At 51.5% G+C, this 12,842-nt stretch overlaps 4 protein-coding genes across 4 annotated transcripts; 2 read left to right on the forward strand and 2 right to left on the reverse strand.

Moving 5' to 3' along the window:
* Window positions 1-1,046: 1,046 nt before the first annotated feature.
* Window positions 1,047-2,927, reverse strand: A1O9_11094 (uncharacterized protein; the record flags this gene model as incomplete). The annotated part of the gene is made up of 1 exon (XM_013399813.1): window positions 1,047-2,927. The coding sequence occupies one exon, from the start codon at window positions 2,925-2,927 to the stop codon at window positions 1,047-1,049; it is 1,881 nt and encodes a 626-aa protein (XP_013255267.1).
* A 386-nt stretch (window positions 2,928-3,313) lies between these two features.
* A1O9_11095 (uncharacterized protein) lies at window positions 3,314-5,983 on the forward strand (the record flags this gene model as incomplete). The annotated part of the gene is made up of 1 exon (XM_013399814.1): window positions 3,314-5,983. The coding sequence occupies one exon, from the start codon at window positions 3,314-3,316 to the stop codon at window positions 5,981-5,983; it is 2,670 nt and encodes an 889-aa protein (XP_013255268.1).
* A 680-nt stretch (window positions 5,984-6,663) lies between these two features.
* On the reverse strand, window positions 6,664-8,649 carry A1O9_11096 (uncharacterized protein; the record flags this gene model as incomplete). The annotated part of the gene is made up of 2 exons (XM_013399815.1): window positions 6,664-8,270; window positions 8,322-8,649. 2 exons carry the CDS (start codon window positions 8,647-8,649, stop codon window positions 6,664-6,666), a joined length of 1,935 nt encoding a protein of 644 aa, XP_013255269.1.
* A 2,208-nt stretch (window positions 8,650-10,857) lies between these two features.
* Window positions 10,858-11,751, forward strand: A1O9_11097 (uncharacterized protein; the record flags this gene model as incomplete). Its single annotated transcript, XM_013399816.1, has 2 exons — window positions 10,858-11,183; window positions 11,250-11,751. The coding sequence occupies 2 exons, from the start codon at window positions 10,858-10,860 to the stop codon at window positions 11,749-11,751; spliced, it is 828 nt and encodes a 275-aa protein (XP_013255270.1).
* Between the last annotated feature and the right edge of the window lie 1,091 nt (window positions 11,752-12,842).

A 12,842-nucleotide genomic window follows, 5' to 3' on the forward strand; every position in this document is an offset into this window, starting at 1 on the left:
GTTCGTTTCGTTTGCATGGTGGGTTAGTGATGGGTTGAGCACCCTTCAAAAGGACAGACCAACGAATATGTCCAAACACACTCTGTTGTCCTTCTAGCAGAGTTCTCAACCATCTAATATCGGCTACTCTACTACCACCAATGTCAACTGTCAGCGAAGACACGCCACCTGGTCGCTTGACTCTTTAGACCTCCCACGGCCGCCGCACATCGTGGCACGACTTGGATGATAGCTTCCCAACACACCCAGATTTTCAGGAGATCCACTAACTGCTTGCTTGCTCACCAGCATCAATCCTTCTGGATCTAGACGGGACGGCCGAACCATCAATTTTTGCCCTAATCTTTTGGGGAAATTCTCATTCTCTAGACCTATGTATCTTTATTATGTAGAATATTGCAAGTTCTGGTTCACATGAAAGGCTGTAAGTTCCATCACAACCGATCGAGGCCTAATACCTCCAATTAATGCCAAAACCGAAGGACGCGACTGGGATGCAGTTGCAGTTGCTCCTCACAATAGCCAATATTATTGGAGGCGCTGGGATGGATCACTTCATACGAGTCCTAGGAGCTTTTGGGTTTACTTCATTACTATTCCAAATTCGAGCCCATTCATAAAAGCTCACAATTGGAACGGGAAACCCTCGTGCTCATGGTGATCGATTTATCGTCCTTTGTCTGTGCGCATGTTTTTCCAGAGGCGCAGAGAGACGGAGAAAGAAAAAGATGCAAATACATACTAACACGAAGTACAGTCAGTCCCTTGAGACTTGTTAGTCCATCCATCTCCTCTCGTTCTCAATCTCCGAATGAAAATAGAAAGATGGAGCCACAGCCACAGCCACAGATGCATTTTGCATTGTCCCTAGCATCGATAGTCCCGGGTTATGTCCTAGCATGCTTTACTGATCCGCCATGCGAATTGCCTTCTGTCAATTCGAGCCAAGCGGTAGGGTTGGATAGGAAGCTGCCGCTTTCTCACTCTTCTCCAGCTGCGCAGCAGGGCCTATGGTTCTTGAAGTCCAACTCTCGATATTCAATTCCTCACAGCTTCGCCTTGACCTCAACCTGCGTTGGAGCAGATGCATCTAAATTGACCACCACGGCGCCGGTAGACTCGCCTTCTCCAAAGAAAATCACCTCGACCGTCAGATCATCTCTGTACCGCCTCGAATACGGGCTTGGCAGCGTGAGCAGGGCGCACACCATGTCTCGATCCCGACCTCCAAGAGCATTGCGGATGAGATGAGTTGCCGCATTCTTGTCCTCGACGACGAATCGACTGTCTTTCTCTGTCACCGCCCATTGTTGTTGACGGATCGGTTTTTCACCTCCCTTTTCGCTCCGGTCACTGTCGATCCTACCGGTCTTGTCCATATTCCCGCCCTTTTCAACGGGAAGGGTAGATGGTGCAGATGATTTGAACCACGAGCTTAGCCAAGCCGTGCTAGAATTGTCTGACTTGGACGCCTTGTTCTGCTGCTCAATCCACTGGCCAACAAGACCTACCACTTCTTCGTTGGTGAGCATTTCCCACAAACCATCTGTAGCCATGACCACAAAGTCGCCTTTGGTGGGTTCGATCTTCGTACTTGTTACTACTGGTTCAGCTGTCACGTACGGAGGTGTCTTCAATAAATTATGTGGCGTGCGCCCAAACCAATTCCTCTTGACGCGGTCTTGAGTCTCTCGGGTCCATTTATAGAACGCGTCGCCGAACGCCCTGGTGGGCTCTAGGTTTCCTAGAACACGACCGGCACGGATGACATATTCTTCACCAGGATGCTCAGCGCGCATACGAGCCTCTTCATTGGGGTTGGAACCAGTTTGGTCCTCAGATAGGGGAGTCGCAAACCATTTTCCAGTCTGTTGATTGCGACGGCCAAGCACCGCTCGACTATCACCCGTGCAAGCTACTCGGAGAGTCTTGCTTTGAGAATCATAGAATGACAGGAGAGCGCAGGATCCAGAAAGAGCTGGAGCTAGAATCTCAGCAGCTAGGCGCTTACTGGGATTCTTATTAAGCTTGTTGACACTGTCGAGACAGATCTCGTTGTCCAATTTGACAAACGCAGATTTTAGAGCGGCGTCTATGGCGGCAGGGGGAGGAAAAGGTGACTTGACATTTGAAAGAGCAGCCTTGTACGTGGTATTGAGTTCTCTTGCAGCGAAGGAGATGAGGACTTGACGAAGTTTGGCGGAAGTAGTCCAGCCTGAATGGCCATCGAACACACCCCAGAACATCCAATCTGAAGACGTCTGATTGTCTGTTGCGGCGATGCTATTGGGGACCTCGACAATTTTCTCAGCGTGATCATCTTCAATGGGGTCATTGCTTGGTAGTTGGACAACATCATATCTGACAACTCCACGACCTCGACCGACCAAAAAGGATTGTTCATTCTTTCTTAATCTTTCTGTGGCCTGCTCCGGGGTCATCATTTCCAGCACCTTCCTTCCAAAGTCGTCTGTATCTTTCTCCAGCGGCCCTTCACCTACAATAGACCCAGTGAAGAATTGGTCGTTATCGACTACCAATGCTTTGCGGTTGAGTTCGTGACTTGGAGTTGCTGAAGCAGCGGCAGCAGGTTGCGCAATAGACTGGGCGCTATCTGTAGTCAGTGTTCTTGTGGGCGAAGCTGATGTTGGTGAATTCGGTTGGTTGAGAAGATGTTTTGTCCCATTACCATTGTACGCGTACCACGCACCAATTGCCCCTAGAGATCCAACAAATGCAATGGGTAACTTTGGAAGGCGCATGGAAGCTTGTAGAGGCTGTCTGGAGGAGCTATATCTTCGAACAAGAGCGGAAGATTGTGCGAAGGCTACGCCATGGCTAGGAGCGGAAAAGGACGACTTATTGAGGAGCTTTCGAAAGACAGAACGACGAGCCGTGCGAAAGGCCAGAACAGCGACTCGACGCATGGAGGGCGGCGAAACTCAAGGAAATGAGGGCGTGAAAGATTGCATCTAGGAATGCAGTCAAGGAGGAAAGGATTGGCGACGAGGAAGAAGGGCTGTCAGGTTGCTGCCGAGTCTCGGTAACAGTTACACCAGAGAGACGTGAGGACTCAAATAAGGCTGCGATATGAGCGATCGCCGCAGTCTCGCGGAGCCAATCGGAGTATATCTTTCTGCCAGGCGGGGGGTCCGCAATTCTGCATATGAGACCATAGACGTCACTTCCCTTTCACCAAATTATATTATTCGGGTCCGCAGGCAGGCTGTCTCTCTCCCACAATCACCTCTCACTCTCTTCCCCGAATTTGAAGTTTGATCGCTTCTTTCAAGACTCAGGCTTTCGCATCAACATGTCCTCTCGTGCCCTCCGCAAACTCCAGCGTGAGCAAGAACTCCAGCGCCAGGTGGACAAGGCCGAACGGGCCTATGAAGCCCAGGAGGAGTCAGAGGACGAGGATGAATTAAACGCCGCCGCCGAACCACAGCCTCGATCTACAAAACCTCAAAATGCCTTTGATTTGCTAGAGATGGGTGGAGATGAGGAAGACTCTGAAGTAAATGACCACGAGCTCCCGTCAAACCCCCCAGATCCGACTTCCACTTCCACTCCCGTCCCCAATCCCTCATCTTCATCCAAGCCCAAAAAGAAGAGAAAGGCCAGGGCGAAAAAGAAGGGGAAAGCAGCCGACGAGGCGAAGAATGAGGAGTCTGGAGATGAGGTTGATCGTGCTCTTAAGGAGTTGAATGCAAAAGGGCAAGCCTCACAGGCTGATGTTGCCGCCGAACATGTCCCTGGCTGGAACTGGGAGGTCGAAGCCACCAAACTCCTGCATGTTGAGGAGCGGAACCTCAATCCCATCAATGAAATGAAGAGTTTATTCGGTAGTATAGCCCTTGAGGGTGAAGGATCCCGCTCTTCACCACGAAATCTTCGACGCCGAGAACAGAATCAGCAGGGTGGCGTCGACTTGGCAACTGCATTGACTGGAAGATATTCGGTGGCTAGCAAGGGTAAGGAACTTGGTTCTCTCGCTTCAAGACGAAACATCTTCATCCAAGGTAAGGAGGAGTGGCCATTGTCCACTAGTGGTGGCTTGAGTATGGAACTCGTCCCGAACCCCCAGTCTTTCACAAAACAATACACTATTGTTCACAGCAACCTCTACCGAGAAACTCAAATACATTTCTGCATGGCGGTTGAGTCGATGGATCCTCAAAGAATGATCGGTCTCCTCTCCATGTATCCATACCATATTGCTACCCTATTACAGGTTTCGGAGATTGCAAAACACCAAGGGGACCACTCTGTTTCTGGCGATCTCCTGGAGCGAGCACTTTACTCTATTGGCAAATCCGTTCATAGCTCCTTCCCGTCATCTTTAAGGAGCGGCATCGCTCGGATTGCCTTCAACAAGCCTGCTAATAGAGAACTCTACCTCGCAATATGGAGATATATCACCAACTTAGGAATGAGAGGGACCTGGCGTACAGCTTTCGAGTGGTCCAAGATCTTGCTGCAGTTAGATACACTCGTCGATCCTTATGGCGTCACGTTAATGATTGACCAACTGGCACTCAGAGGTCGGCAACACGCACAACTCCTGGCTCTCTGTGCGGATGATGCGTATGGCCCAGCATGGGCTCATCTACCAAACATTCAGACTTCCCTGGCTTTGGCTTATCTGCGAGCTGGCAAACCACGAGAATCGCGCAAGCAACTTGCACTCGCAACGCACAGATATCCTTACATTATGTCGGCCCTCGCCTCAGCATTGGATGTCTCGCCCTTGCCAAAATCACTCTGGGCTAAACTTCCATCGAGTGATGCCGAGAAACTCTATACTCAACTCTACGTCACCCGTGCAAAAGATCTTTGGAATACGCCGGAAACTATCAGCTTATTAGTTGAAGTGGCAGAAACTCTCAATCATTATCCCCAAGAGTCTGCACCTTCGGCTAAGCTCGAAATCTCCCTTGAAGAAGCACGACATATCATGCTCCTCGAAATCCCATACTTGATCGCTCTGCTTCCTCGACGCTTCACCACAATGCCTACATCCTCCAGTGACGTTCTCCCTCCCCCAGACTCCGAGTCAGATTTCGTTAGACGGGCTCCCGGCGCCGCTGGGGGTGATGGGACTATGCAAGCCATATTCAGTGCGGCAGGAGCAACTGCAGGTGCAACCGGCTCTCTTCTCCAGCGGATCATGAACTGGTTCCAGCAACCAGCTGGGCCAAACGATACAGAGGGCGAGTCCGATGGCCAGGCCGCTTTACGAAGCCTGCAAGAGCAGCTTGGTGGAAATGTACCCCACCAAATGATCGAACAGTTATTGCAGATCCACCTCAACGAGACAGAAGAAGAGGACATCAATCCAGCTGGGCTCGGTATGGTCGGCGGCTGGGACTATTATGAGGAAGCAGCCGACGATGATGACGAGCAAGACGACAGTATGCCTGAGTTAGAAGACATTCCGGTGGGATCAGCCAGTCTTTCTCCGTCCACTTTCACCACTGCTGATACAGAGGTGTCGCGCAACCCTCACGCTGCGATGGTTGAAGATGACGACGACGACGACGATTACGACAGTACTCCTGGTCGAAACCAACAACTCGCCTCCTCCACTACAACTGGCAACGCCATCCTTCGACGTGTCGACAGCGATGACTCCATCACCACTCCAGCCCCGCCATCATCATCACCACCACCACCATCCTCCACCGCTCGCCGTCCCATCCTTTCTCCGTCAGCACCAGCACCGAGGACCTTCCAGCCCGCTACATCTACTTCTACACCGGCAGAAACATCCGACACCGACCTCTCGGACCCACAACGCCTGCAGCGCTGGCTCCTGACGACAGGGCTGACAGAAGTCCAATCGAAGAAGACCTCTCTCGCCACGTATGTTACACGCCTCAAGACCCTGCGCAAGCCCCAGCAGAACTGGGTTGTAAGCATGGTCCGCCACCGCGCGGGACCGGAGCTGGAATCACAACTCATCGGGACGTTACAGGAATAGCTGAGGAGGGTGAATGAATGGCTGGCTGGGCCCCTGGTCGGCAGAGCTGCTGCCGATGACGGTGGGATGAGCCGGGCAAGGGAACAGATATGCCTGGACCTCTGTAATTAGCGTCGGCAGGATTCCATTTCCTAGGTACAGAAATAGTTTTCTCCCCAATTACAGGGAGTCGGATCCAGGTTGCCTAACAGGCGACATCACAACGGCATGACGACGGCATGGCGACCAGACGATGTACTGAACTCCTCGGCGAGCATGAAGCTTGATTTCTACAGAAGCCTTTGGAGACGATGCTACACATATGCAGTTAGAGATAGACAGACACCCAAGGGTACCGAGGATGGTAGTTAGGTAGTCAAGATACCCAATTCAAAACGAAGTGAAGCCAAGCAGAGTAAACTAACCCACGAAGGAGCAAGATGATTTCCATGAGAAGCTCACACATGGGACACATCAAAAACCATTTTCCCTCCCATTTTCCCGGTCTGGTTCTTTTGTTTCATCAACTAGCTACCTATCTTCTGACGCTGAGATTTTGCATGATACCTGAGTCTCCGAGTTGCTGCAATAGTGTTACATCACAATCGCGGGTGGTCTTGGTGCCGTCGGCATTTTTCAAGCTCATTCGGATCGTTTTCCTAATCTCACAATCTCCCAATTGCCCCGCAATCCAGACCAATTCACAATTCTTCATCGGACTCAAGTCCCGGGCCGCGCGGCAAATATCCGCTATTGACGAACTTCAGTCCGCTGCGAGATGGGGCGGGTTGGCCTCCTGATGGAAGCTGGCCCAGATCTTTGACAAGCTGTTTGAAACCAGGTCCTGCTGATCTACGTGTCAAAGGCTTCGAAGCTCTCTTCAAGGTTGGCTCAGTTAGCAGGTCGGTAGACGTCGTGATGACATGTGTTGCACCGGGTCGGATGACCCTACTGTCGCCAAATATTGAACCACCATTGGTGGAAATTGGTTTCAGAACTGCAGAAACAAGGTCTGGAGACTTCACAGATGGTTTAGGAGCCGCAAGAAGTTGTGTGATGCTGATACCAAGGCCGAGTTGCGTTGTTGGTGATGGCGATGCTGCGTAAATGGATGTAGCAAGCGGGACATTCTCTGATGGAACTTGTCGGCTATGCTTCAACTCCAAGACGGGGGCGACAATATGTTCCCCGGCAGTTGGCATAGAAAATGAGACTCGAGGAGTGGCTGCGACAGTAGCTAAGGACTGTTTTAACTTTAGTTCGGCTAGTTCCTTCTTAATAGCCTCAAATTCTGCTTGAAGTACTTTGAATTGAGATTTGGGTACCCATTCTTGTCCTCTCATGACGGCGATGCCAGAGACATCGTCCAAGATGGGCGAGTCCATGATGTTTGGTGGGACTGGAGATCGGGTGGCTTTGGATGAAGCACGAATTCCGATACAGCTACCAGTCGCGGAACCTGAATCGCTAAATCCCGAGAGAGTATCTGGACTTGGGGCACCATCTGTATGGGTAGCCACTTCACCAGGAGCTAGTGTATTGCTCAGTGGAAACGAAAATTCTTCGACTGGGACTTTCCGGATTTCGTTGTGATCCGCACATGCTGAGAGAGGATGCGTGGCGGTCTCTTGAGGTTTCGACGCACGTGCAGAAGTAGGTGCCTTGGCAGCAGCATGGGCTGTGGGGGAATGTTTGACGGCTGGAGAGAAAGGGTTGGCCTCGGCAGGAGTGGAAACCGTGATTTCAGCGGCGGTGGAGAATGTGACTTCCGCGGGAGAGGAAAACTTGTTCTCAATGAGAGATGGTTTGTCTTGAGCTGGGGTGGGGTTCGCGGTGTTTGGGGCATTGAGGGAGTTGAAAAAAGACATGAAATCCTTGGGGTCGGCGAGCTTGCTCTTGGATGAGTCAATGGCAGGGGCTGCGGCATTAGACTTGGATACCCTATGTGCTTGTGAAGGCTCTGGTTGTGGAGTGAAAGGAGCTGTGCCAATGAGAGCAGGTGGTGGCCAGGGTCGGTCTTGAGTGGCTCTGCTACGAACCTTTCTCTGCTTCTCGGTCGACTTTTGTACTGGGTTAGCAACACAAGTGCTTGCAGGTATCGATTGTACTCTAGCTCTGGTGACCTTATAGCAGTTATCGATTGCAGATCTAGCATGAGAGGAGTCTCGCTCAGATGGATCCATCAAAGAATGAGAAGAGGCTTGTAGATCGGCCTGTAGCCTTGCTCTATGGGCGTTACCATTCCCCGATCCAACAGGCTCTTTGGCTCCGACGGTAGTAGATATAGCATCCTCTGTCAGGGAATACACTATCTTTTCGTTAGGATAGGTGGTGTCGGATGGATGAGACATTTATCTACTTCTCCATTTCCTGAGTTCTTCTTTCGCGGCAGCAGCCTTCTTGCTTTCTGCAGTGCCCGCAATATCACTTCTCCGAGTGATGGTGAGGCGCGAGCGCTCGTGCCTATGGTAATCTGATGTCGTAATAAATTCAGCGGTGGCATTTCCGAGATCTTGCTGCAGAGATGTCAGTCGGCGAGAATGAAGGGAAGACAGAGGATGGCTTGCCTCCATGGTAAGCTGGGCATTGTATGTTCTCTGCGTGTTAGGAGACATGGGCGGTTGGTTGTAATCCTCATCGCCGTCAGAGTCGTCATTTGCGACCTGGCGCCGTGATTTACGGGCCATGGTGGCAGGGATGGCTTAGAGAAGCAGATGATGATGAGCTGTGGAAGCCCCAATATGCAGGTACGATAGAAATATGTGAAAGGGAGGGGGTGGGAGAAATGAGGTGATGTTCGTTGTCGCTGTTGGGAGGCAGGAACAGTGCTGCGTGAGGTGAATGAAAGGGCAAGCACCATTGAAGTCTTGGCGAGATACTCCAGTGGTATAAATGATTTACATGGTGCTCTCCTCGATATCAAGTGGTTGCTGAGGTTTGAGATTGTCGTCCTTACCATCGAGCCAGTTATGCGCCAAACACCTGCTCCGGTGCAAAGCTTGATCAACCAGGATGATGCTGGAACCGAAGGATAGATCGGGAAAGAAGCCTAGAGGGAGATGAAAACGAGTCAAATAACAGTTACCGAGATGGAGGCATGACATTAAACTGCTGGAAACCACTGGCGCACGAAAGCATGGCAATAGGCCGTTGTTTTGCTAAGCGACCAACGCCTATCAAGTCTGAATGTTCACGGCGCAGACTTCGTACCTGGGGGACAGATTCTGCCCTAAGATAGAAGATAGGAAGCATAGCTGGCTTGAACATTTGCACCAGGCTCCGTGATCCCATGATGCAGCTTCCCAGCCTGCCATCGCAACCCTAAACGGGCGAAGTTGGAAGCCTTTCTGAGCCGAACTGGAGAGTTGAACTCGGTGTAAACTTAATGACTACAAGCAACAATGACAACCAATTGTGGTTGCATACATTTCTGAAACCCACCTGGGTATAGCTGTTGGGCAAAATGGGCATTGCAAGAAGTTTGAGGTTGAAAGAGTGTTGATGACGGGTGGAGCAAAAGCGGCGGGAGGGCGCGTTGGGCGGGCGGGCGGCCTCAACAACGTATGTAATTAAGCCTACAAGTGATTCGCTTCCGGATTAGTGCAGCACTAGCTAGACTAGCGTGCCAAGCAGGGGATTTGAGATACTGGGTCACGTGCGCACACGGGCTGCCAGATTCAGCTAGTGAACAAAGATGCGCAGCTCGCAGGATACATAGCATGCAGTCATATAGAGGAAATTGGGTCGGCGGATTAGTCTGGGCAAATGTTTGGAGTACTGCTGTGGTACGAGGTACAGTACGGAGTAGCTAGGTGTGTAGGAGAGATAGTAATCGGTATACGAGACACGAGACACGAGACAGGGTGTTACGGCTCCCGAAAGCGCCACCGCATTATTGTTATCATCGATGATTACTCCGTATTACTCGTAGGCATTATTGCCCGTGTCTGCTTCTTCCCACCGCCGGGGCGTTTCTTTACTACAGTAGTGCACCTATGTGTCCTGATGATCAGACAACCACTGTATTACCCGTACAGTATCGTGCTTCCCCTGTGCTAACAAATACTGATACTCTGCGGGGTGTCTTGCCAACCATACGAGCACGATTGCACGGCGGTACTTTCAGCAGCTCGCTTCCCCGCACACTTGTGAGACGCAGACGGTACGAAGCCCAAGACTCACCGCCTAAGGTGATTCCAATCGCCAGGCGTAGGGGTGAGCTTAGGGGACTTGGGCTTTGAGGGGGGGGACGCTTAACTGCAATTAGGCCTCCTCGGCCCAAAACTGGCATTTGGGCGGGGACGTTGAGAGGCAGGGGGCCACCGGGGAAACATTTTGTTGGATGCGGTGGGTTGTGAGGACGGAGAGTGGGGAGTAGCGTCTCCCTGACCCGCCCTTGCCCTGCAGCCGTGCTTGACTGCGGACTCCGAATCCAGCTTCGTCCCCCAATGCAATCAACCCAATGCGATCAGTTGATTAAGAATCGCTCGTCAACCGTCCATCTCCTCAGCGGCCTCACTTGCATCTGCGCCTGCACCCAAGCTCACCATTTCCAAGCTTCAAACCACCAAACAAAACTAAAACACCACAAGTCTCCGACCTCCCTCCTCATCTCATCTGCCTCTTCCCATCTTGTAGCTCGTTCCACTCATCCGTGACCGCCATTCCGTCCGTCAGTGCTTCCGACTTCTTCCATCCCCTACTCTTGACGATCATCGACTCTTGGTATAACTTGTCGTCCTGTCTCCTCCATGAACCCACCTGCTACTCCATCTATTCCCGGAGACTACGTTGATCACCAGATCATCTTCACTCTTCATTGAAGCTGCCATTCCCTGTCTACAGTACACAAGCTCAACCTTGGCCCATATCAATACTATATACACGTACGCAACATGGCTGCTCCACGTGCGTCCTCTTTCAAGGCTCTCCGCAATCTACAGCGGTCGACAACCACGGGAGCTACTCCCGCCAGACGCAGTCTCCATATCACTGGCGGCCAAGCGTCCCCTCGGCTCGCAAACCCTACGCACAAGACCACCTACTTGCCCTGGAACCTGCAAGATCTCCGTCATGAGTGCCAGAAACGTGCCCTGTCTGCGTCTGGCACCAAGCATGAGTTGATTGACCGCCTGGCTGGCCATGATAATCTGCAAGCAAGGGCCTTCTCCATTGCAATGAAGCGTATCGCTATCGAACAGACCCGCAAGCCTGTATCTGGGTATGTATCCGCCCACCCCCCGGGACGCCGTCATTATGTTCTGTATGTGACTGACTTGGAACCCAGACCATCCGAGACATCCCCCCAGAGACATTTCAATACTTCGCGTGAATTGAAGGCAGTGCATGATACGTCTACCATTGATTTTGCCTACCTCCCCAAGCTCTTTGAGACCAATGACAACGAGCCTGCCGCCATCCGTGTCCCCATCCTGCCAGATATCGAATCCGACCATGCCGAAGCAATTCTAGAGAAATACCCCGAACTCGACTCTGCGGCTGGCGGGTATCAAGACACACCAGGCCATGATACCGTCTTGAAGGCACAGATATCAACCGTGAATGGGGACGACGACAGCCCTGCCAGTGCATTCAGTGATGTACATGATGGCCATCATGCCACTGAGATGTCGGTTGAGATGCTCACCACCTTGACCGAGACCGTGGGAAAGAGTGCAAGGCAGTTCGCTGACCTGGTCAAGGATAAGGATGAGACGACGGTGCGTCAGATCTGGACGGGATTTCTTGATGATCTGTTTGGTGGGCCTCAGAAAGGAGCGAGAGCTTAGACACTTGCGATCATGGCGAGGACGAGGTCGGTAGTAGCGACAGCGAGGCTGGGGGACTGGACCCTTTTACCCAGTTCCGATAGGGATACGTATCTTAATTCAATATTTATTGCACTGCGCATTGCGCATTGTGCACTTTTCGAACTATGTCACTCATGTCGGTTGGAGCTCGAGTCCACTTTTCCAACTCCACTCCACAGTCCACACAGCAGTCGATAGGCCCCAGAGAGCCAGCCGTGTCTTTCTTCCCCTGAGCAACGACCGTGACCTGGACACTTCCGAGTTACTGCTCCTAAGCACGGAGTGCTACCTCCTGCCATCACCCCGTCCTTTTGACGTGTTTGAAAGACACTTGACTGAGGCTGGTGACTGACATCTACCCTTCTCTGATGGCTCTGTTGAGTCAAATGGCGACATACCGACTACCGTGTCAGATCCAATGGCTGGGGCATCGCCAAAGAAAAGCGCCATCTACCGCCACCGTCTCTTGGTACATTCTTTAGCCACCAATCAGGAATTTGATCGTCAGGTACGCGAAGTCTCTCCCCTGGAATGATGAACCATGGCTCCACTGCCCACATCCACCTCCCACCTGCTCGGACCAGCAAGATTCAGTTTCTTCATGAGATCCTGTTTGGCCATACTTCATTTACTTATGCATCTTTCCTTCCATTTCTCATACTTGTACTGTCTACTCTCCCAGCATTCCATATTTGAGGGATCTCTTAATTGAAGATTCTCTCTCCTTCTAACCTTGAATTGGATCCATTCACTGCTTGCCCTCTGACTTCATGTTCGGTGACGACTCATTTGGCTGGTCCCAATCCTGAGAATCCCCACCACAGAACCAGAATATCGTAATACAACCCAACCTGGACAGGCTCCTTGATATCAATTACAGACAGCTGCTGAAGAGTTTGAAAACCAAAACCAAAACCCCCCAAAAAAAGAATGCATCGGCGTTGGCTTTCACTGCCGCTGCTATCCAGTTGTGCTTCGGCGTTCTACCCTTACTCTCATCCACGTGGTGATGGTTCAGATTCCAATCACAAGAGGTTTATTCCGATCGATGCCGACCACCAGCCTCCTCA

The sequence above is a fragment of the Exophiala aquamarina genome (assembly GCF_000709125.1).
Source record: "Exophiala aquamarina CBS 119918 chromosome Unknown aczIA-supercont1.16, whole genome shotgun sequence".
Taxonomy (NCBI): Eukaryota; Fungi; Ascomycota; class Eurotiomycetes; order Chaetothyriales; family Herpotrichiellaceae; genus Exophiala; species Exophiala aquamarina.